A 26,592-nucleotide genomic window follows, 5' to 3' on the forward strand; every position below is an offset into this window, starting at 1 on the left:
CTCCATCCCGACTGTTCATATAGAAATATGCTACCCTGCAACTTCACAGACAAAAAGCTCTCTTTGTTGTTATTTTATATCAGAATGGACTTATACAAAATGGTAATACATTTATTGTGTCATCTATAGCAGTCTACATGTTAAAAACAATTTCTCAAAACACAAAAATTGTTACAAAGCAGCAATTGATGTATGTTTTTCCACCTTATAACAAAGCTGAATAACCTCAGATACCATTATTAGTTAAACCAGTTTTGACCAAAAAAAAGACTGGTATTAAAACCAGCAGGCCAATAGGTTTGCACCTTGACACAGTCAAAAGCCAAAATACAGCTTTCCATATGATAACTTGGTATATCTCTTCTCAGAGCTACAGTATGTTGCATCACCGCTAAACGGACAAAAAGAAGGGAATGAGAACAAACACATTAAATATCTGTTTTTACAGATTACACTGCTACATGAAGGCCTCTTCAGACTTTTCTGCAAGGACACACTCCATTGGAAAAGGCATATCCAGATGTTTGTCATTTCAGACACTAAAGAGTGTCATTTCACATGACATCATATCACAGAGTAATTCTTTATGTGGATGAATTCCCCAGAAGACCAATAGGAAATTGTGATATTAATCATAAGAAAGTGAAATGACCATGAAGTTTAAAACATTTTTTAAGCTCTGCTGGTGTGTTTCCATACACAAAATACAATGTGTATTTAGCTGAACTTCACTCTTCAGTACAGATGCGCATGGAGCTTAACATCAGAGCATCATTAACTATTCCTTCATGCTCCATATCTTCCCAACTTTACTCTTAAATGCAATTCTGAACAGGTTGCATGTTTCTGACTCCTAAAAGCAGAGGATAAAATGCTAACTTTTTTTCATTGCGTGTGTACTATGTACCATGGTTTGTTTCTAGACACAGAAGTGCTTATCACATGTACACAATCTGGTGGAGGGAACAAGACCTCCTGAAAACTGCACTCAGTGAGAGCCTTTATCAGGCATGCATCTCCCCGAAATCTGCTTGGTAACATCCAACAGAAGCCAGCCTCAAGATTTTCAAGACCATTATTCCTCACCATACAGGAAACAGAATAATAGTGACTAAGCACAGACCCTAGGGGAAAGTCAACTACATATAGACTTTCATAGTACAGATATCAGTCTCTGATCTGGTCAGTTAGACTTCCTGGTGGAAAGAAACAGATATGTGCAAAGTATGAATCATGTCACCCTTGAGTAGACATCATATATATGTTTAATGCTCTTACTCTAAAATCTTTCATTTCTCTCTGGTAGCTACAACCAGAACAACTGTATCAGAGGAAGACTTCACTGTCAGTGGTGATGTGGATGTCGTAAGCTACCTTAGTGACATAAGATCTTTCCCAGGGCTTTCCTATGATCCACAATCCTTAATGCTGAAAATGCCTGATGTTGAAAGGGACACAGACGTATAATATAGCCTAACTGAGATTTCAGCACCTTTGGAGCCTGTCTAAACAGTTTTGCAGTTATAGCTATGGATATATACATATTATTTTTTTCTTTCACAGAATCTCTTATAAGCCCTAATTAAAACCCACAGATCTAGGTTTTAGGACTTACTGTGGAAATCAGGCAAAATCAGATATTTGGTTGTATCTTTGTATTATATACACCTCTAAAGTTGTTCCACCTCAGGAATCCAACAGACATCACTCTCACATAGACATAGTCTAGCTACCCAAAAGTAGATAAGCTTAGTTTATCTCAGTGAGTGAGTTTATTTCAGGTTCCTGGAAATCCACACAGACATCACAGATAGGAGCTATAAAAGACACCAATCTTGTCTGACAGCTGGAGGTCAAGCAGGATCCTGCTCTAATTGTCTTTACTACTTTATCTTGCTTCCCCTAGAACTCCCAGGCTATAACAGATCTCCTAGGGTCACATTTATTTTTCTGCAGCACCAGGTAGAAGATGATTTTAAATATCCAAAATTTCTCTGGAAGCTTTGTTCATAAGATCAAATCACTGGATAAAAAAAAAAAAAAAAAAAAAAAAAAAAAAAACCTTTCAGTTTAACTGTTCTCTCTCCCTTCTCCCATCATCCAATTTTAACACCTGGTTTTCAAATATAAGTACTTAAATGAAGCAGAACAACCTGGGCATTTCTTCTACAAAATAAAAATACACACAACTAAACACAATACAGGTGAAGGTAAAAACATTTGAGGTCACCAGTCAACAATGAAACAAGCCTTGTACTTCTGAAATATATATCTTATTTTTCATTTGAGGATGTTAATAGTTCTGTCATACCAATAGTCCACATCAAAAGTCAATAATAAAACAGTGGTTAGGTACAGTAAATACTCACAAAAGATGCAGTACGATAGGTTTTTGAACTCTTACAAAAAAAAAAAAAAAAAAATTAGACTAGAAGTACATTATGGACATGGTAGAAAAGATGGCTCAAGGAGTACTGCACTGCACACTTTTGTTTTCCTTTTAATTACATAGTTTTAATAACATAGTCTTTCTAGCTCCAAAATATATTTCACAGTGAAAAATCAAACAAAGCACTATTACACTGAATTGATATTTACACACACCCAGAAGCAAACCAGCTTTTGGTTTCTTCCATCCTGAAACAAATAGAAATGGCAGCCACTGTGAGTGGTGGCTATGCATGTCCAGTATCTTCAGCTTACATTCAATATAAAGATTTCTGAGACAGTAATTTGTGCGATGGCATCAGAATCTGTTTTAGTTTACTATATACACCTGAAATCTGATCTTTCCAGAAACACTGAGAAAGTCAGAATGACTAAGAAAAAGCAAACAAACAAACCAAAAAAAAAAACACACACAAAAAACCACAATAACTTTGCAAGTGTGTCAGCACTTACAATAAAAAAATATAATAGAAGGGATTGCTTGTATAAAATAACATATATTAGATATGTGGAGATATATCGTTTCTTCTGGTAAATTCAGTGCTGGTGAAAGGTACTGTAGACTTCAATTCGTCCATTGAACAGTAAACACATGGACTGAAAAAGTAGGAATTTCCCCTCCAATGCCCTTCAACTTGCCTTGCTCCAGAGCATTGGCTCTGGAGTGTAAGGGACAAGTCCATGTTTTCATGACTATTCAGTCCTTATCCTCTCTTGCTGAGAATGCCTAAAAAATAGTATTAACAATACTGTTCTGAGGCACAAATCCAGAACCAAAATGAAGTGGCTTTGTTCTAACAATTACAATGGTTATCTGTATTGATTCTAACATAGCTGAGGACCTGATCTCTAGGGGGCATGATTGGAGGATAGTTTTGATGTTGTGGACACTTGCCCACGAGGCACTGCAGAAAGGTCCACCAACTCAAATTGCAAAGCACTGTAAGACAGCTAGGAAAACAACAGAATCTGAAAGTAATCTTAGAAAAAGCTTTGACCAAAAAAAAAAAAAAAGATCCAAACACCTTCTTGCTCTGGACTGAAACATGGCATAAAATTTCCAACCAGAGGCAGTTAATCAACACTTTTTTTTTTTTTTTTTCCAAAGGTTCCAATTTATTAATGCTTGAAAATTGACTACCAGCTATTCATGCAAAATAAACTTTTAGATTGTTTTAATAATACGCTTACAGTATTGTCAATATAATACCTTGTGAAATCCCATACTACAGAAAATACAAAACTAAATGATATCTGTTCATCTAATATTAGATAATTTCATTTAAAAAAAAAAAAAGTATAAGTATTCATTTACATATTAGATCTGACTTTCCTCATCTCCCTCTCTTTCTGGTTTGCAAATACTATGGTTCCTTGGAAAACTTTATAAAATAGCTTTTAGCATCATCTAATGAGATAGGAAATTCTAATCTATCAGTTAAAAATATTTCAGTGATTTTTGCACAGAGTCTGGAAGAGGAGGATAAATTCTGCTCTCAGAACAGTAAACCAATGCTGAAGACTTGCGAACAATGTCTGGATCATGTAACTCCCATTTAAGGTACTGTAGTATAATTTAACTGATATAAATCTTTTTTCTGGTCCTCTGTACAAGGGTAGATTTAACCTGACTGGGGCACAAGTGTCTCATATTAGAACGATCTTGTATGATATGAAGTCAGTCTTAACATTTCTCTCTGTTTAGAGTGATTTTTACATTCATTTACACTGCTACAACTGAGAGCAGAGTATGTCCCATAAAGCACTATGTAAGAGTTAAGTATTACAATTAATACTTCTTTCACAACTGACTCTTTTTTCCTTTTAAAAATAAGGAAGCTAGTGTTATTTTTAAAAATTTATACTTAAAATGACATTTTTTCCCCTAAACTAACAAAAACCAGTGAAATTAAAAGCTCAGCTGACACTAAAATTCTGAATTGTTCTTATTTTTTATTTTTTATTTTTATTTTTTATTTTTTACTTATGATCAAGTAAACTAACACCAAAGAACAAGCCTGAATTTTAAATTTCCTGGTTACTATTAGTTTCAGTTTGTAGCTTCACCTTTAGAATGTCATTTTCATTTTTTATTTTTATTTTTTTTTAATATATGCACACACATACACACACACACATATATATATTTAGATATATATATGTATATCAGTTCCTAAATCCAAAATGAAGTGAAAGCTAGTATGGTCATCAGAGCCTTTATGTATAAAGACTTTTAAGAATTGACATCATTGACATTTGACTGAAGTAGATGTGTACCAGTCGTGGCTTTAACTACAAGGCAAAGTTGGAAAGAATGTTTTAGTTTCTTTCAAAAACAAAACAAAACAAAATAAAAACCACAACACCAAAACCAAACCAAACCAAACCCAACCATCCAAACAAAACCAGTAAGTACATCAGTATTTAAAGAAATGGATTATCCAAATAGAGAGAAAAACACCAGGTGTGGGAAGTCATCCAAAGTCTTTATCTTTTCTTTCTATAGCATCTTATTGTTCAGTTTGGTTTCTCACCAAATGCAGTTGACTTTTACTTTCCGAGACGATCATGCCAGATCTCTCTTGTGCCTCTTGCTCTGGGAAGGAAGAGTCATAATACACAGAAATCAACCAGGTTGCAAAGGCACCACAGCACTACCCCAAAACATGCTGTGTTTGGGCACAAGTGCAGGAGATTCAAGGTTATATGCAGGGAAACACCATCTTGGAACTCACTTTTGCTTTTAAGGTGGGAAGGAGGAGACAGTTATTTCTATTATTCAAAGAATCCAATCAATCAATCAGTCAACTCCCAAACAATCAATGCCAAAAATACAGATATATCTTAATTACATGGCCCTTTTAGAAAATTCACAGCTTAGCTAGAACATAAAACATTCTCAGAAGTGTCCTTGGGTATGGCAAAAGACAGCTTATTTCATCTCTCTTGCCTGGAGTCCCCCCACTGACTGATGATAGCTATGCATCTTCACATTGGCACAGAATTTTCTTTAAGTCCACTGGGTACATCTGATTAAATCCAACCATGAAGTTAATTTCCTGGAGTTCTTCCTGAACCTCCTAGTAAGATCAACCCATGTTAGCTCCATCCTAAGACTCAAAAAAGAAACACTGGAAATTCACATGCCAAAAGACAGGGACAGGATAAGATACATTTGACTAGTATTAAAAAAAAAATAATAAAAAAAAATCCAAAACAAAACAAAATGAAAACCAAATTGAAAAATTACAGTGTTCATGTCCATTCACAGATTAGTATCGGTTTGGCAACCAAGGATCACAACTGCACAGCAATTACTTGTTACTTTTGACTGACAACAGATTACTTGCAGATGCTCTGAAATGTAAATCATTGAGCAGGTGGGCTTGGCTTTTAAATATTTTCCATCAATGGCCTTGAGTACAGTTGTGTATTTACAGTGATTTTTAAAAAGATATATATATACACTTCCATTGCTTTTTCACCTCTACAACCATCAAAGACATTTTGGAGGAAAGGAAATGAAAAAGGGAAGGAAAAATGAAGGGAAGGGAAGGAAAAGGAAAGAAAAAGGAAAAGAGAAGGAAAGGAAAGGAAAGGAAAGGAAAGGAAAGGAAAGGAAAGGAAAGGAAAGGAAAGGAAAGGAAAGGAAAGGAAAGGAAAGGAAAGGAAAGGAAAGGAAAGGAAAGGAAAGGAAAGGAAAGGAAACCTATACCACCAGCAAAACTATGTTTATTTGTTTTCTTTTTAAAGGGGTGGTTTTTGGTTTGCTTGTTTATTGTTTTGTTTTCCTTAGCTGCTCATGTCGCTAGATTCTCCGCATTTATGCTGGACATCCGAATCTGAGAGCTGCTCTTGCTCAGAATGGAGAGTTGTGTCCCCCCGTTCACTCCGCTGCTCGCTAGAGAAGGATGACGATGTTTGAAATCCACAGCAAAATACCGGTTGACTTTCCAGCTCCTCCATTTTCTCTTTATTTCTGATTGCACCTTTAGGGAGAAACTTCAAAAGGTCATTTTTTATGTACTTAGCCGCTCGAGGACATGCTGACAAATTATCAAGCTTAGAAGAAAATAAAAAAGAAAAAAAAATGACAGAACAATTTTAATGACAATAAAAACCCCTTACTTTATCTGAGGTGACTTCTGTGTGTATGAAGAATGCCAGGCATGCAGTGGGAACAACAGCCTGGACTCAGTGTCTCTGACTACAGATAATTTAGGATCAGCCCAGAGAAAACTTTCCGCTCGCCTCTCAGTAGACAACATTTCTTGCGTCCATGTACATCTAAGAACCCTTCCTTTCCTATTTATCATGGGCAGAGTAAATCACCCATAGCAAAGCAATCCCTGGTCAGAAGTCTAATTAGAAAATGAGCAACGATGAAGTTTTCCCTGTTATCACCTCTACAGTTGTCATGCTTAAAAATACTATAGAATGAAATTGGACAATATAAACTAGCATCGCCCCACTGAATGAAACCAAGATAGAGTGTTTGGGGTATGACTCATTAAGTCATCTTCTTTATTATTTATTTATTTATTTGGATAGTCAGAAGTTAGAAGTTTAAGTGAATCACAGAATCACGGAATTGTCTAGGTTGGAAGAGACCTCAAGATCATCATGTCCAACCTCTGACCTAACACTAACAAGTCCTCCACTAAACCATATCACTAAGTTCAACATCTAAACGTCTTTTAAAGACCTCCAGGGATGGTGACTTCACCATTTCCCTGGGTAGCCCATTCCAATGCCTAACAACCTTTTTGGTAAAGAAGTTCTTCCTAATATTCAACCTAAAACTCCCCTGGTGCAACTTCAGTCCATTCCCCCTCGTCCTGTCACCAGGCACATGGGAGAATAGACCAACCCCCACCTCATGGGGGTGAGTGAGGAACTAGTGAGGAACTAGTCTTTTCATAGTCAGGTTAACAGACATCTGTGGAAGATAATTCATTTAACCTGTGCTAAATACACACTCTTGAGTAAGACACAGAACCTTCTAAGTTTGTTTGTTTGTTTGTTTGTTTGTTTATTTTCCCCTCTAGATTACAAAGACAGTCCACAGTTACCCCAGTAAGTTGTTGAATATTTCAACACTTAAGCACACTTGAATGTCATTCTACAACTTAAATCTTTCCTAGGCCTTCAATATCGAGTAGAACTGTATTGAAGATGAGTGATCTTACTTTACTACTGAAAGCCGTAAAAAACTATATTAAAACTGCATTATCCTGTAATACAGGTAACTGCAGAGAATGAGTCAGATTAGCTAAGGTCTGAGTCTCTTCTTCAAGGTGCTTCTCTCTCTGTTGACTCCAGAAGGACTCCTGGGAAACAAGTCACTTAAAAAAGTAACTACCTCTGTTAGGGAACATTAATCTGAGCCATCATTTGTGGCAAGGCCAATGTTTTGTTTTGATAAAGATATCACACATCCTCCTTCTTTTGTTGAGATATTGTGAAATTCAGACTGAGGTATTAGGAAATATGTAGATGGAGAAATATGTTATAGGGAGAAATTAGAATAACAGTTATTCCTACAAAGAAATGGAATGGGAATGGAAATTGAGGGTGAGGGTGAGGGAGGATAAATATTAAAGGTCTTACCTCCCCATTCAAGAAACAATAGAGAACAGCAACAACAAAACCCTAGGTAAACATGAGAGAAAAAAAAATCTTTCAGGAAATGCTGGAAAACGGAGTTTGATAAACAAACAAGACCCAAAATGTTTGTACATAAAGCATATACATAAATGAATAAACACATGGTCTGAGAACTGTGCGTGCATAGTCATTATAAGAGATTTCTTTTTAACAAAAGCAGAATTCACTGTATAATCACCTGGAAAGATCCCAGTCCCAATTCAAACACTAGTCTCTCCCGCTTACTGACATTTTCAGGAGAAAAAGCAAACACCGTGTAGTGAATTCCAAACAAGGGGATAAGCAGTAGCGTAGAGCGAGCCAGTCTCCTGTTGTAATAGAGTGAAAGAACTTTAGTGCAGCCTTGTAATAAACAACTTGTGCTTTAATTAAAGAAGAAAACACAGAATCTATTTTGTTGCTTCCCTTTCAGGAAATACATACACTTCATAATTAAACAAACGAATATACAACATCCCCATTTGTTCCCTAACTAATTTTAAACACACTGTAGTTTGCTTCCGTTTCTTCATACTGGTACAATTATAACACATTAGTAATACATTATACCCTGTATTGTTATTTCGATTTATATTCTTATAAACATTTCTTTTTTTCCTAGACTGCCAAACATGAGAAACGTGGGATTCAAACTGCTACCATAAAACAATTATAAACCTCTCACATAATTGCTTAATTCCAGTGGAGGGTTTGTTCTGAGGAAAAAGTGTTACTGATTTTCTTAAATAAGTTGAGGAAATAGATGGAGGACAAGGAAATCTATAAAACCATAAAGACCTTTGGAAGAGCTCCATGCTGTTTTTAAATTCAAATTTTTGGCCTCCTTATATTTATGCAGGATATTGCAGACTAGTTTGAATTGGCTTATTACATGCTCTATAATATCCTTAAAATTATGTTGTTTTCTTACTGAAAATGAAGACTTATTTAATATCTCCAAGAACTCTTTGAACATATCCTGTTCAAATGGGACATCAGTGTATTGCTAATGTCCGTCTGTCATACTTTGTGCACTAGTGGTGATAAACACATCACAGACTTTGCCTTGAGATGATACTAAATGCATATGATTCACTAGTCAGATGCAGATTAAATCTCAAGTCTTCGTGAAAGACCCCACAAATCACAGAGCATAGTTCTTGCAAAATATCAAGTTAGACATTGGCCAAAAGTATTTTAACTAGAGAAAGAAGAAAACCTTGAAATGAGATAAAGAGAGTGCAAAGTCTTCATTTTTGGTGGCCTCTAAAATAAGTAAGTTATACAGGAGTGACTCAGTACAATGGATTAAGAAGTTTCAAGGTCTCTTCTAGTCCTTTTTCTCTATGAGTATGAAATTAGATTAATAAAAAGGAATGAAAATATTGTAGAAAAGATTATAGAATAATGCTCTCCATAAAATCTCCATAAAAAAATAAAGTTTGTAATTAATTTAATAGTATCTTCAACTACCAATAGGATACAAAGAAATCAAATGAAAATTGTAAACAGGAGAAATAAGTATGATTTCTAAAGTTCTGCTATGCTTTTTATTCAGGTTTAATGTCAATAACAATCAAATGATAAATGCTATTTTGATTCAAATATTACTGTGAATTAGTATGGTTTATTTCACTGCAGTCATAGGGGATTACTTTTGGGAAAGATGCAGAATTTTCTCTGTAGCCGGTTTTCTGGCATTAGTAATTTAATTAATCATTAAATTAGTTTATAAGATCTTTAAACATAATGTCATCATCAACTTATTTGAGATGTTGTCTTCAGTAGTGTCATAGGAGTCATGAAGAAAATATATGAAATGTAAGAAGCTGAAATTTCATCCTGAAATTTCATCCTGAAATTTCTATATGATTAAGATCAACAGAGAGGAAAATAAGATTTTAACAGGAAGAAAAACTTAAGCTATTACTAATGGCTGCGCAGATGATGATGAACTGTGTTTTTCTGAAAATATTAGGAAGAAAGACAAAGCAGCAGCTGTGAGACTGATGTGTATATGTGCAATGGTGAAATGAAGATGTTAAAGATAAGAATATAGTGAAATTCTCAGGAGTGCAACATGGAGGATGCTATCTAAGACAAGGCCATCCTCTTTTCTTCCCACGTTTTTTTCAGACAAAGGAACATGGGGGACAGATCCAAGTGTTTTGAGGACAATAATCAGTTAATGAGTTTTAAACAGACTGTTTGGAAGAGGCATATTCTCCAAAGGTATAGAAAAAAACTTGATTATTTTCCAGTGGGTAAAGGAATATTTCAAGCTTACTTACAAAAAAAAAAAAAAAGTAATAAAAAAGTGTAAAACAATAATAATAATAAAATAAAAACAAAGTATGTGTGCAAATATATATATATATACATATTATTTTTTTTGAGGCCGGCATTCTATTTTCCATCTGTCACCTTCCTTAAAAACAGCTTAAGAATCAGATTCCAATAGTATGGAATGAACATTTCCATGGAATATCAACTTTCCATAAAGTTAGTCCAAAAAGACAAAGGTAATTGTGTCTCTTATTTTTCCTCATTCCTGAGTGTGTTTCCTTAACCAAGTGAAATTATAGAAAGACATCTTTATAATAAATGTAACAGAAAGTAGAAAGGTCATCTAACTTTGACCTGTCTCTGGAGCAGCCATGTCTATTTTGCCATTGCACATCCACACTTATTCAGGTGACTCCTGAAATGTCTGTGCATATTACATGGGACAAAACCAGGCTTGAAATGGAAATGAAAATATACATCATATTGCATTGTTGAATAGAATTCCAAGCAATTTCTACTAAATATTCCAGTGTGATCATATTCTGCATTTTAAAACATGATTCTACGAGACAAATTTATGCTATTATCTAAACAAATGCAGTAACTACTGCTCAAATGAAATAGAGAGAGAGAAAGAAAGAGAGATGTTACAGGCAACAAGCACCAATGAGGTCTAAATGGTCTAAATAGGTTCTTCCAGCTTCTTTGAATGTGACAACAAAGATATATCTCTAGATTCACAATCTGCAGATATAACTGTAAGAAAATCTGCTCTGGATATGCGAGGATGCTATTTTCAGTAACTGAAGGCAGGCATTAAAAAACATGGGTCTTCTACACCAGGTGACATGAATCTCAAGAAGTGACTGAGGAAATTTGTGGTTGTTACTTTTTTTTCTGTCTTTGAGATAGAGGTGAAAGCTGTAGCTTAGAGCTTTCACTCCCATTAGTTCCAGATATTCCCACTGAAATAGTGTCTTGAACCTTTTCTTCTGGGACGATAGCTGCTCCTATTGGACTAACTACAGAGTAGTGTAGCTCAAAAAAAAAAAAAAAAAGTGTATTTACATAAGATTTGACAGACGTTATAGCACTGTGCTATTAAGGTAAAAATAAAATACACAATAACTTGTACTCTGGCAAACACTTTGTTGCCTTGTGCTTAGAGACTTTTATCATTCAACTTTTTGGAGACTATCACAGACTTTCAAATGATGCAAAAGACCTTCAAAACCACAGGCTTTGAGGAAAGTTGTTATGTTTTCCCTTTATTGCCAATAAAGAGTAACAGGCACTTATGTATGAAGATGAATTGCCTCTTCCTAAGTCCTTTAAATATCATCTCCATGTTTCTCTATTGACTGTAAAGGAGGTTTAGACTAGGTTTGTGACATAAATTGTGATAAAAGACTTGTAAAGTTTAGATCAGAGGAATTCTGTCTCTTTGGTCTTAACTCAGTGATGAATATGTGCAAAAAGTTTTAATGACAATATTTCAAATAGAAAGATAAACAGCAAACCATGAAGATAAAGGATGTTACCATCAGTAATATGCTTAGTAGATCTCCTGTTTAATAAACCAGAGAATCTATTTTATCTAAAAGATGCTAACATGTTAACCTGACTTTCGTGAATGTCTGTATTCTCCCTGACAGGTACATATCTTATCCAGAAGCTTAAATAGGTCTGTAGGACTTTGGAAGACTTGAGGCAAGACCTAGACACAATAACTGATGATGTCTTTATTTTCCCATGTATAAAACATGTCTTCAGACTAACGGCTTGAAAAACAGTGGAGGCTTACTGAGATTTCAATTTCTGGCAAAAAAAGTACAGTTTAAATTTTTTTTTTTTGGGGGGGACGTGTATAATTTTTCTGGCCTCCTGTTTAGGTTGAACTCTCCCTGCCATTGACTAAGTAGAGAATTCCACCTTTGGCAGCTGTCAGTCCTCTGTCTTTGTGAAGTACTGCACTTAACATGATTTTTTTTTCCCTGCGAAGGCTCAACACAAAATCTATATTTTTGTTAAGGTTAAGAGGAGAACCTTGTATTTATAGTATCTCCTCCTAAATGTACATCCCAGTTTTGCCACTACTTTTTTTAGACTTCAGACTTCTTTCCATGCAGAAAATGGACCTGCTGCCTGCCTCTCTGCTAGTCTCTATTCTTTCCACCTGTTTTTGCATGACATATGTCTGTTGACTGAATCTTTTGAGCATTGTCAGAGCTCTATTTTTTAAATACCTTGAGGAGATGTAGAATCACAATCAGGGGAAGTTTATATTCACGCTTAAAATGGGTTTTGTTAGTAAGAAGACATATCAAATTACAGAACTGTAAGTTACTAAACAATTTGTTTTCCTTAATGATTTCAGCAAATACTATTCTTCAGCAAAATGCTGTACTTGTGGATCAGTGGAGCCAGAGATCCCTGGGAGTGTTGATTTGCACTCATAAGCCTGATATAAAATTAAGGGGAATGTTCACCAGAAAGTATAGAGTATAAGATTTCTGAAAGGTACACATCTCATCTAAACGTATCCTGTGGGCTTCTTGCACAAGTAACAGAGAGTGAGATGCACTGTGAGAACATTATTAGTTCTTGTCTCTAAACAAAAAGACACATTTTTCCTCATCCCTTCATGTATACTTTTCCTCATCCCTTCATGTATACTGAAAACCTCACTCAGTTCATCAGACTTGTACACCAACTGAATGTCTGATTCACTCAAGCCTGCCCTACTCTACCCCTATTGTTATAGCAAACTTTCAGGTGAAACATTTCCTCTCAGAATGACCAGAGAACACCACTTTGCTGTATAATAAAGACTATCTATTAACAGTTTCTATAGAGACACTATCCAAAACCATAAATAGCATCAGTGATAATTACAAATTAAAAAAAAAAAAAAAAAAAAAAGCCTTTAAATCTTTGATCAAGGTGCATCAGCATAAGCACAGAACAACAAAAAATTCTACATGCAACAAGAACTAAATGAATGCTTGCTCTTCAGTTACTACCCATCTGCTTATATTAAATCATTTACTTGCAACATGCTTCATACAAACACAGTAATGTTACAGGATTGCGTACACTTACAGGGTAATGGTTGATAGTTCTGACATCTTGCAAGAGTGCTGGTTAGCCCTCTTAGGCTTACAGTAGCATTTCTGAACGCAGCTGCTAAATATGACAAGATTAGCATTTTTTTCAGCATATTGTGAACAGGCCAAGGTAGGTCACTTTCAACACATTTCATGAGACACATCACAAAGATGGAAAGCGGACATGACAGAATGAAGTTACAACACAAACCAGCTGCTTGACCGAAGCAAAAATAAAGAAATAAAATAAAAATAAAATGCATTGGGTGTCACTGGCAACTGGGATGTGTCGATTCACAGACAAACCAAAGATCAAACAACCTGGAGGAAGGCGGGCAGTTTTATGCATCCAAAATACACATGACTTTTACAGTCTGGTAGTGTACAGAGGGTAACAGAACAATATAATAAATGAAAGCTGACTGCACGCTTGTGGAGAACAATCAAATAGTAACATAAACTTGTAGGATGGAAATTAATCTATGGTGAAGTTGGAGCAGATGTTCTTCATTTTCATGTGTAAATACCCAAGGTAGTGTGAATCCCTTCTTTCTAGTGAAGATTACTACTAAGGACACCGAAGCACTTCTTTGCCCAGATACATATTATTTTTTGTCCAGCACACTAAGACAGGTGGGGTTGTATAAGCAGCAGGCTCATTATGATAGACCAGAACTGTGATCCCTACATGTTGTACTCTAAAAGGAACTATAGAGAATGGGAAGTGTATATTTAAAATTAACCACACAGAGGCTAATTTGAATCAGTTGTTAAAAACAGTAATCTTGAAACAACATGGGAAAGCATGTTGAAGGATCTGAGGGATAGATATGTTGTATCTGCTATGTCAGACTTAAAAAATTAAACCATGAGAATTAACAATAGGAATCTGTTGTTGAGGTATATGTGGGGATTTCTGTTTGATATTTTGTTTTGTTTTCAACACGTGGTTATTTTGGTGGAATTCACCTCAGTGAAGCTTGGATATTTACAGTAATAATTGGATATTTACAGTCTAACTAAACCAGACATGAATTGGTCCATTGGGAATCATCAAAGGGATGGTCATGTGAGAAGTACATACTTGTTGGTCAAGGTATATCTGTTTTAGATGTCTACTTTAGGATGGGTTGAATAGAAAACTCCAATAGCTATCCTGACTAAATCTTTTTTGACTCTAAAGGATACTCTGGTTTTATTTTTATTACTTTTTTTTTTTTTTTTTTTTTTTTTTTTTTAAGCAATTGCCTAGAAAGTGAATCAAAAGTTGCTTCTGTTTCTCTGCTAATATGCATGGTCTATTATTTCTGTTCATCTAGTTATAGATGGAAGAAGCACTTCATAACTTTAACAGTATAATAAAGTAAGTTGAAAACAGGTTAAATTTCTCCCTACTGGTAACACTTTTAAGCCAATCCCATTTAATGGGACTCTTTTTTTTATTTTTATTTTTATTTTTTTTTCCCTGTAGGATAATCAAAAACCTACATTTCTATTAGAGACTATAGAGACTATAGCTTAAGAGCTGGAAAAATTACAGTGTAGTGGAATGCAAACATCCAGTAGATAGAAAAAAACAATCATGTTTCAACTTGCAAAAAGAAAAGAAAAGAAAACAAAACAAAACAAAACTCTTTTCTTGTATGAAGTTGAAGGAAATATGAAAATGACTGTTCCTTTTACAGAATCATTTATTGAATAAAATTTTGCACTACCTCTGTCTTTTACAGAAGTGAGTTGTGCTTTACTCAATATTTAAAACTGATTAAAAACATGGATGAAAGTTTTAAAGTTCAGAGAAAGTTCCTTTTTACAATGGCTGAGACTTTCAAAAGTGACTGGATTTTGAGTGTCTCATTCTTGGATAACCTGAGTTGAAACAGCAGAAAATTATCAGAACAACTTTTACCACGAGAGGGCTGCCCAGCTTGTGCTGAAAAATGGTGTTTATGAAGGCATTTTAAGGTACATAATCTGAAAATGAATTAAAAATCAAATAATCTAAAAATCAATAATCGCTTCTAAAAATCTTAGTTATGGGGTGTAGTGGCAGATTGTTTTCTTCACTGACATGCTTGAAACTGCACAGGTAATCTGGAAAAAAAAATGTCACTGATTATAACTCTTTCCTTTACTGATTATATCCTGTTTTATTTGGCAAGGATTGACTTTCATTATAGTGAGTAGAACTAATATGACAACATTTGTTTTTCTGATATAATTATCGAAAAGACTTGATTCTAAAAAAAAAAAAAACTATCTAAGAAATAACTGCTATTCTACTGCCAATGAGGGTAAGATCATACCTTAGAATGGAAAACTTCTTTAGCATTTCTTAAGAAAATGCTGATATTTTAGCATGCTTTAACATTTTTCTGTCATCATATCTAATTTACCTAATTATCTCCCTGATGTTAGATATTTTAAAGTCACTTAAAATCTTCAGAATATAGAACTGACAAGAGTTTTCTTTCCTTTTCAGTTTGTTATTATTAATTTATTTATTAATTTATTTTTAAGCAAAGTTGAAACATCAATAGAAAGAAATGGAGAAAGAGAAAAGACAGAAGAGGCAGGAATCAGAAAGAAATGAAAAGGAGGAAAAATAACTAAATAAGAGAAAAATAATATAAATGAGATTATGGATATCAAAACATTACATGAATTAGGGCAGAAGCCTCAGATTTCTGTAGGCACAAACAAAATGGAACTGGTCACGTTTAACTATATGCATCTAAGAAGAATTTAAACTGAACTACCATCTTTAACTTACTCAATCATGGAAAGAAACGGGCACTTCCAGAGGTTGGTCTAACTTATGCAACAGAGCCATCTAGGACATACGGGATGCATTGTCTTATGGAGAGGTGCCCTGGTCTCTCGATTTGACCATAGACAACAACTAGACTGCTTAGATTAAATACGAGACTTTAGACAGCTAAAGGTAAACAAGCTGAGTCTCACCGCATGTGTCCTGTGCATGGACTGCAGCTGCATCTGGAAGGAAGAGGGAGGGTGCTAGGGTGGAAGGGGAAAGAAAAAGTTAAACATTCCCAGGATGAAATGAGTGATGTATGATGTGGCTGAAGACCATCTTGTCAGACTGAATACCTTACGTCTAGCAAATTAATGCAAATGAGAGAGTTCACAAATTTGAGGCAAAAGTAGTTGCAATTCAGTCCTAAGGACTTTGTAGGTTTTTCAGAGATGCTTAGGAGAAGTAAAATGAGTATGTTTTTTTTTTTCAGGGGAGTGACATTATGCATTTTTACCAAGTCCTTGTACATACATAATGAAAAATCAGGGCTCTGGGTTTTGGTCATTAATAGTACACAGGGAAAGGAAAAGTTTGTGGGTTGTCTCTGAATATGCTGAAGGTAGAGCCTCTGGGAAAACATAATGAAGGTAGAATTTGATTAACAGAATTTAATACTGTGCCTCATTAAGAACCTTTGTGCACCCTGCTCAAATAATTTTACGTAACCTTACTCCAAATAGGATTGGCAACCTGGTCACTGAAAAAGAAAAATAAAACAAAATATGTAGCAGTAGGGAAGAAATGTAGAAACAAACTAGTGAAATAACTGCTGAAAATACAGTAAAAAGTTAACCAAAGTGAAAGTTGAAAGATTGTATGGGAGAGAGAGTGGAAAAAATGAAAAATGCAGCTGTACCATCTAATATTTATATCCGATATTGCTATAGGCTGTGGGAAATCCTTTCCTTGCTACTTAGTAGCTAAGGATTTCTTGCACCTTGACTTGTTTACTGGTCAAAACACAAGCTAGCTTTACAGAAATCCTGTATTTACAGATCAAATGTGAGCAAAAAGCAAGGATTGTACAATCCTACCCACTGCAATGAATGTGGGCACTAATCCACTGCATGCAAGTAGACTCATTCACTTCTCTCATTCAGACAGAATAAAAAGCACGGATGCTACTCAGCAAAGTGGTTATTTAGTTTCATCTCATGCAACTTTCGCAGTTTATAAATACAGATATCTGCCTCTAACCCTGTCATCCTTTACTCTGCAGTCAGTGGTGAGAAACAGACTATTATATGAGATCTGTCTGCCCTCTTTTAACATCTTGTTTATAATGAAATAAGAGGTAACCAAGGATCTTATTCAATGAAATGGGTAGATCTCTACTGACTACAAGAGACCAATATGATTAGCCTATTAAATCAGTTGGATCCCATACTGTCTTTCTAAATGTACAACCATTGTTGTGCTCTCAGTAAAAAGCTATTGCTGTTTCTCTATTCTGCAATTGAAAACAAGTCCAAAAGTCCTAGTCTAGTCATGTTTTAGTCTAGTTATCTATAGTTCTACTTTATACTCCTGAAACCACAAAACTAAAAAACTTTCTTCTGATATCTCTAAGGGGTCTGAGGTATTCTAGGTTTGTCTTCTGACACATGGGAATAAATTGAAAACAAGTTTGGATAAATGAGGCAAAGTGTTACATCACCTTTTCAGTCTTTGTTCAAACACATTGGTTCAATTGACTTCATTGGGTGGTAGATTTTTATTTTTATTTATTCCATCTGTTTAACATGTAGGAGGTTATTTTTTAATTTTATTTATTTATTAATATGCTCCTGAGTAGGAGCATATTGCACAGTTCAGGTTATTTTATTTTATTTTATTTTTTTTCCCCAGTGATTTGTAGAAACACAGAAGATTTTCACTTTTTGTGTCTATGAATCTAAGAAAGGCAATAAACTTCAGACTTGTTTATGCAGGAATTCTCACAAGAGTGTCTTATGTATTTCAAAGCTTCCACTTAAAAAAAACACATGGAGAAAAATTTCTCCATGAGTGTACATTTTATTTCCACCAAAGACAGATCTAATCACTGAAACTGAAAGCTAGCATGCTAAGTAAAATAAAGAAATAAATAAATAAAACTGACATGGAAATTACATGTCTGTGAGAAAACCTCTACTTCTTCTACAGAGAATGAGACCAGATTACTGTTTGCAGACTATAGATGCAGTTAAAAATAGATGTTTAACAAAAACTAATTAGAATTGAAACTTCTTGGTGAATATATATATATATTATATATATATATATACTTTTTTTTTTATTTATTTTATTTTTTATTTTCCAAAACTGAAGCTTGAAGATGAAACAGAGTGGATAAAGAGAGACAAAAGTCAACTCTAGCTTCTTCATTCTTGACTTTGCTAACATCAATAGGGTGGTCATGCAAGGATAGAGAAAATAATTGTTTATACTCAAAGGTCAAAAAGTAAAGAGGTAAAGTTTAAAATTTAGCTGTGTTCTAGAGAAGAAAACAAGTAGTATTTCCATCAAAAAATAGACTTGAATGAAATGTAACCTCAAAATTATATGTCCTCATCCTTCTTCTATATTAACTCTGAGATTCTACTTCCACATGATAGGTTATTCTCACTGACTCTAGAATATAACTTAATGTCATGCACAATGGAATAATTCTGATGGAGGTGCATTAACATAACTTCAGGGAAGGAGACAATAGTGTGTTTAGTGAGAAAAATGTACCACATCAAACAAGATTCTTAAATGGTTTTGAATTTAGGTTTACTGCTTGAAACAGTGACTATGTATGCCCAAATCCAGCCATTAAACATCTGAGAATATGATCAGTTTATGCCTCATAATCTTTAAAACATACAAACAAGTAAAATCTGCAGTGTGTTTATAGTCTCAGTCAGGCAGAAGAAGTGGACATTCAAGCATTATAGACAGGTCATAGTCTGGTCACCCAACAAAGCTCAGCATTGGTGTAGCTACATTGGGTTTACATAATTTGGAGCTCTGAAGCTTCAGTTATGTTGCTGTGCTTCACCTGACTTACATATTTCAGAATATCCCTGTGGGGAAGGATCCGATTTTCAACCCATCTCCTTAACCCTCCTTAGTGAAGAAAAGAGAATGATGTTTTTGTTGAAAAGGCTTGGGCTTTCAGGCATTTATAATCATCTGAACAACACCAGTGATTTCAACTGGAGTAAGACGAATTACAGTTCAGAAACTCTCTCTGTAATGATACTGATGCACAGGAGCTGGAGTTCTAAAACTATGATGTAAGCCATGTGTACAACCTTAGACTGGCCGAATTGTGAGGTAAAATACATTTGCTTAAACCACCTTCATTAAGACTGAATTCAATATTAAGACATTGCAACTTGGTGGCCTTTAAGTGAGTTTTCGTATTATCCAAGGCGAGAAAAATTTCTTCTGGGGAATTAACCAGTTACCACCACATGGCTACCGTTATGCACAATATTAGTTAAAAAAAGCCTCATGAGCATTTCACCATTCCAGATTAAAAAATAAAAATAGAAAATCTTATGCTTTCAATGCCTTCTTCCTTGTCTCTTCCATACCTCAGGATCTAAGGACTATCTACTTGCTTGGAGAATCTCCTCTAAGGAAGGATGTCTAATTCTTCAGACATAAAACCAAAATCACTGAATGTGAAGCATGTTAGTTGCTGAAGTGAGACACGAGAAATCAATGGTAAGGAGAAGCAGAGACACTGAGGGAAAATTAAACTCCTTTTGTTCTTATATGGTAGAGGCAAAAATGTGAATGGCAGCAAAAAGTGAATGGAAAACCATGGATGCTGGTGTTCATTGAGCTTTGACATAAATTGAAAGCACGTTCAAGATCAGAGATGTCAGAATTATTCCCCATTCTCTGCAGTCTTTTAACAACTGCTGCATGACCAGTTGCTTCAACTTTGTTTTTACTTTTACACTAAGTAAATTCCAAGAAATAACGCTGCAAACTCACTTGGGACAAATAAAATTCCAAGTTTTTCCTTTTTAGTGTAATAATGCCTTAAAGCAACTAAAATAGTTATTAGCAGTGCAGGAGGGAGAGTGAAAACATCTAGAATGATCTGATTTGGATGCTCCCATTTCAGCTTCCAATTTGAGGTTTCTAAAAAATGATCTGAATTTCCAAAATTATCAACATTATCTTCTCTACTAAACAAACTAAAGGATATAATAGTGCTCTCAAATTTATAGGTAATTCATGAAGACACATTGCCTTTGGCACTGGACATTCTTCCACTGATCTCAGTGACCACTAGCATTTATCAATGTAGATCAAAATTAGGTTATTCACTTCAGTGAGGTGCAGTGACTTTAGAAACACATTTGTAGAAACACATTCTTCAGGAAGCCTACCTTATTTTTGCTAATTAGTGAACTTGAATTTGTGGCAATAGTGGTATTAGAGGGTTTAGTTACTATAATTGATTTCCTATTAAAGGAAGAAGTTTTATATTGTGCACATTGTTAAAGTATTTGTAGTTTTTAAAAAGCAGTGCTGGAACTACTTTACATAGAGCATTTCAAACCACACTTGTGTAGTTAAAGACCTATGTTTACATATGTACTCATGGACCCTACACACATTTCTTGATAGAAATGTTTCTTCTCTTTATCAAGAGAACCACACTCTTGAATTTAACACAATATTGTCCTCACTCTCACTGATCGGAACATCTCTCCTTAATCTTTCTAAAGAAGTGGCCTCTCTTTTAATGCACACTCTTTGCTAGTTCATGTCTTGCTCTTGTAACAGGTAAGGTAAAACAGTCTGTTTGCACATTTAGGACAGTCTGTGGACAGAGAACTTCATTCTCTGAGACAGCCACAGAGTGTAATAGAATCATGTGGGAATTCTGAGACATTGTTAGAGAACTGTTAAGCAAGAAACTTAAACATTTCAAAATAGCTAATTCATGAACCACAGAAATCAGGGGTGTATCATTTCCTCTGTCTGTATAATCGCTGAAACAATAAACTTACCCTTGAAAATACCTTACAGCAATGTGCACAAATAGTGTTTAAAGAGAGAGTCTTCATATTTTTCATTATTATTTCAAAATAAAATGGTCATCAACTTCCAGTATACAGGTATCACCTATGCAGGCCAAGACACAATGGACTTCCACTCTAACCACCTCCTAAGAACTTGAAATTGCAGAAGCAGAGCACTTTTAAACATTGTATTAATCACAGAGGTTCTTGCAACCACAATAAAAAAGTTTTGTTATCAATGATTTCAAAATCAGAGCCTGTTAAACCTCCAGAAAATGTTTGCAAATCATTGGAAGTGGATGGAATTCCTTTCAGAAATAGTAATTTGCTCTTATAGTAGCAGTAATTTCCTCAGGCAAGTGATCCACGGAATAACAAAACCTCTATCAAGGTGGACATACTTAGGCCTGATCCCATCATCACTGTAAGAATGGAAAAGATGCACAGTGAATGAAAGGACAGCCTTGTGGTTGGGAAGCCAGATTTGAAAACAGAAGACCAAGTTCAAGCTCCTCTACCTGCCACAGGCATCTGGGGGGGATTTTAAGTAGTCCTCAGACTTTTGCATCAGACTCAGCTGTTAAACAGAAATAACACCTCACAGAAGAATTATAAACACACTATATATGCTTTGCTGATTGGATTTATACTTCTTGAGAGCAGAGAAAATCTGTAGATAAATAATCAAAGCAGAATAGGATTTTCAATTATTTTATCTGAAAATAAATGAACCCTGTGCAATTATATTCTTATTAATTATGGTGCATAGCCTATATTATCTTATATTCCTAAGGAGTGTATTCATTTTTTTTCCACATCCCTACCTGAAAAGATTTTGCAGAAATTAACACTCCTATCCACCCCCCCCCCCCAACAACTAATAAATGAAACCAAAGGCAACCCCCCAAAACAAAACAAAAAAACAACCCCCCAGATAATTGTTTTTCTTAGGAAATGTCAATGAAAAGTATAGTAGTTGTGAATGCAAACATTTTCTCTAGAATATTAAATAAATTAGTAGAGAATTAGTCTTAAGAATCACAGTAGTAAACATCTGCTTTCCTAGTATTTCTTAGGAATGAGAACTAGGTTCTTGGTGATCATGCACTGACACCAAATTATCTTTGTCTATGTTTTCCATTTTATTTTCTTGTGATAGAAATTGGTTAGCAGAGGGACATGAATTCCCTTCTTTGTTGGGTTAGTGGGCATTCCAGCACTCAACTGACAGAACCTGGCATTAGGAAATTAAAGTGCCATGCTAAAAAATACACCGTTCATCTACTGTCTGTCATTTTCCTGTCAGAAATTAGACTTCTTGCCATGAATACCCTGCCAATAATTATTAATGCCAGCAGTCAGAGCACTTGCAGCAAGACAAAGCAGTAGCAGAATGAATCACTGAGTGTCCAGTGACTTTGTAGGTGAACTGCAGAGGAGTGTTGTTTACCAAAACATTTCTGTCACAACATTGCCTCTCCTGCCCTAACCCTCTAGGTTGCACCATATGTAAAATCATACCTACCTATGATATATGCCATGTTTCTCCTTTCTTTCCAGCAAGATGCTGATTGGAGGAATGACATAGACCTGAATTAGCTAGGTATTTATGGGGTTTATTTTCTTTTTCATTGAATTTTCAACTTGTGATACAAAAATTATGATGAAGAATCTGTTAAGGCAAAAGCAGAAACAAGCTTCCCCCTCCCAGGTTATACTATTCATGACCAAAAAAAAAAAAAAAAAAAAAATTAAAAATAAGCTTTTTTTTTTTTTTTTTTTTTCCCCAGTTAAATGTGCTTTGATCCTTGAAAATGAATAAATAAGCAGACTTGATGGAAATGTTTGGGCTTTTTTAATTTTAAAGGTTTTTTCAGCATGCATCTTCACCATGCATACCTACTTAAATACTGTACTGTTTTATGGTAGTGATATCATTAGATGATCTGTCTATAATGAAGCTTTCAACACTGATCCTGAAAATAGTAGCCTGGATTTAAGTTTGTGTAGGCATTGCTAGAAGAATATGTTTTTTATAATGGGTGAATGTACTCTCTCTACAACTACTTGACTCAATCTCAGATGCCTGAAAGTAGAGTCTGACATACCAAATTACACACTCTCGGCTGGATTTCTCCCAAGACAAATAATGAAGCTTTGCCAGAATAACTTATTAACTGTTTCTTAAAACTCCAGTTCAGGGACTGATGTATGAAAATCCTTCCATACAGCATGGGCCTGATGTGACCCACTATGTTGAGCCAGCTTCAGTAGGGTTGTGAATAGGTGTTTCTAGTCCTTAGGTGTGTTTCCAGTGCATGTTAATATTGTATTTATGAACTTCTGATGTGCTGCTACTTCACTTTCAGCATATGATGTAACAGTGTCCCTGAATAATTTACTACTACCTCTTCAAAATACTTGCAAACTACACAAGTGGATATTGGTAAGAATCAGGCTGTGTCTTCTATTCGGAAGCACAATAAGCAAGATCTACCTGGATTGAATACACAGATACAAACACATTTGTGTTGTAGGATTAAGTATGTCATAATCATAATCACAATAAACTAAAATTCTTTATGGATTTCATTTACCAGCTCGGGCCAGAGACATATTTGGATGCAGATACCTGTCTTAATTGTACCAGGAATACAATCTGTGTCACTTTTTGACTTGCTAGCACCCAAGGATCTCAGAACTTCTCACTCAGGAAAAAAAAAAATCTATTGCATGTGCATTACCGGGCTTGTTTTCTTTTGATACTTAATTTGCTGGAATTATTCAGGACTGACATTAACTGAATTAATGATTTCAGATTAACTGAAACCAGAACATGGTCCAAACAGTGAAGATATGTCCTTTTAGATGACTTAGGCTACTCCCTCTTAACACTTAAAAGTTAAAAAACAAAACAAAACAAACAAACAAACAAACAAAAAATCTGACTACTGAGAGAAAGTATGAAAGCTGCTTTAAATTCTTAGGGAAAAATAAATAAAAAGGAATCCTAAAATCAAAATCAAAATTAAAAAGCGTAGCTTTTCTTTTCTTTTCTTTTTTTTTTTTTTTTTTCTCAGCTGCTTAGATATTTTTGATGAATCTAACCCCCAGTCATTTCAAACATAAGAAGGAGTTTCTATCTAAAAAAAAAATACCAGTGAAATAAGCACAGAGTTATTCTCTCGCAACTGACACATTTTCAGCAATTTGGTCTGAAATGAAGTAAGCAGCATGCAAACAGCTTTGAGGGGAACTAAATGCATGATGAAAGATCAGTTAGCCATGAGACTAGTAATGAATGCTTGAACATACAAGTTGATAAAATGGAAGTTTACAATAACTAAAGCATTTGACTACTGTAGAAAATCATTAGGAGTTAGCTACGTTTCCAAGTTTTTGTCAGCCTAAAGGAAAAGGCTAATACATGTATTAATCATAAGGAAGGCTTTTAGAGGCAAATTTTTATGAGAGTGAAGCTCTCATTATTGTGCTGCAGATTATACAAATTATTAGTTTTTTAAAAGCAAGCCTTGCAATCTCTAGTGGCTACACTATGTTAATTAAGCATTAGCTCCCCAGTAGTGCAATCTTCTGTTGTGTTCCTGTCATAGCTTGAAGCTAACTTCAGTAGTGGGAATTTTTAATAATGAATGCAATGTGGTAGTAATATATAATTAATCTTTGAATTTAAGCACATCCCTAAGGCTTGTAAATTTAAATACAGGCTTAAGTGATTTGCAGAATCATGACCTCTGTGTCTACAAAATTGAACTGGATGCAGATTTTCCTAACAGAAAATAAACATTAAAAGCTCTCAAACCTGAACATATACCATATATATAAGAAGAAAATAAATCCTCTCTGATGTCAAAAAAATGAATTATTATTTTTGTCTTTTTTTTTAAATTTATTTTAAACAGAGTTCCCGAGTCACAGGTCTATAGTAGACAAAACAAAGGCTTATAATCTTTGCTACATTAGATCATAATCTGATGGCAGATTATTTACAGGCAATTTCTCTGGAGTCAGAGGTCAAATTTCAACATAAATTTTGAATCTGAAACATACGAAGATTGTGGTGTAAAAAACTATTTCCTTATATGCCTCATTGTAGTCTAACAGGTACATAATCACTACAAACACTACAAAACTGTGATTTAAATTTCTTGTTATCACCATGATGTGGCAGTATTTACCCTCATATTGAAGGAAAAGCAAGGGATTGTGTCAGCATTTTTCATCTGTACTGGTGTAAGGTCCGATGGTATGAATTAAACAATTGCAGAAGGTTTAAATGATCCTTTGCAACTTTGCACTGAGGTGGATCCAGTGGAGAGCTCTCTGGAGCCTTTGGTTGTCCATGCTCAGCTAATGGTGATGGAAGTCCTGGCTTAAATGTTGTTCCCAAGAGTGGAAGGCTGATACCAGAGTAGTGATATTACCTTTAGGCTGAGCACACTTCCTCAACTGTAGCTGATATGATCTATGTATTAATTATTTAATTATGTCGTAGAATAAAGATCTGGATGAACAGTTTGGCCTGGTGGGGAATTGAATGAGAAATCGAACTACTTTGTCTTGCCTTTTTTTTTTTTTTTTTTTTGCTTGTTTTGTTTTGTTTTTCCATTACAAAGATTGTGATTCTGTTGAATTTTACAGTGTTCAGCCAAATACTGCTGGAAAAAGAACTTTTCTAAAAAGTTTAATTTATTTGCTATTTTCATCATGTAAATAATATCTGTGTTTTCAAAATGAAAATGGGGAAACATTCATATTTCACTTCACAGGTTTGAATGCAACTAAGGGATTCTTAAAATAATCTATCAGCATGGAGAGATAAGGCTTAAACAAATAACTATTAGCATGCACTTTCCTGGGGATTTTTCAGTCTACTAGGAAAGTACTGGAAATATTTGATCTGTATTTTGCATATTTCAGAGATAATGAAATGAGATTTAAACATTCACTAGCATGAAGTAGCAATATAAGACATGAAAAATGCTTATATATGGGCCATAATCTATACACTGCAGAGATTTCAATATGGTGACATTACCATACTATGATCTAGCCTTTTCCTTTGTTATAATGACTCCCTTTTAACAGGATATGTGTGCAAAAATAACGTGTATGCCTGGTGTATATCTGCATAAACTTATTAGTTTCATTTCTGTGTGACATTTCTGTTGTTGAATCTGTTTGGATAAACAACACTCCGCTTCATAACACATACATAAAGGCAAGATCAATTTATACACACCCATTTATA

The 26,592-nt window shown here is 34.7% G+C and overlaps 1 protein-coding gene across 18 annotated transcripts in view; it reads right to left on the reverse strand.

Moving 5' to 3' along the window:
* Positions 1 to 90: 90 nt before the first annotated feature.
* ADCYAP1R1 (ADCYAP receptor type I) overlaps positions 91 to 26,592 on the reverse strand; it is a 142,140-nt gene continuing 115,638 nt past the window's right edge. For 7 of the 18 annotated variants that reach the window (XM_068673292.1, XM_068673291.1, XM_068673294.1 and 4 more), the window contains 6 exons: positions 22,846 to 22,887; positions 16,452 to 16,505; positions 13,483 to 13,566; positions 8,294 to 8,423; positions 8,059 to 8,100; positions 91 to 6,450 (listed from right to left, as the gene is read on the reverse strand). In XM_068673292.1, the coding sequence (XP_068529393.1) occupies positions 6,241 to 6,450; positions 8,059 to 8,100; positions 8,294 to 8,423; positions 13,483 to 13,566; positions 16,452 to 16,505; positions 22,846 to 22,887 (562 nt within the window). In that variant the 3' untranslated portion in view covers positions 91 to 6,240. The remainder of the gene's footprint in view (positions 6,451 to 8,058; positions 8,101 to 8,293; positions 8,424 to 13,482; positions 13,567 to 16,451; positions 16,506 to 22,845; positions 22,888 to 26,592) is intronic. The other 11 variants (XM_068673298.1, XM_068673299.1, XM_068673301.1 and 8 more) reach the window with 11 other exon arrangements.

The sequence above is a fragment of the Anas acuta genome, chromosome 2 (assembly GCF_963932015.1).
Source record: "Anas acuta chromosome 2, bAnaAcu1.1, whole genome shotgun sequence".
Taxonomy (NCBI): Eukaryota; Metazoa; Chordata; class Aves; order Anseriformes; family Anatidae; genus Anas; species Anas acuta.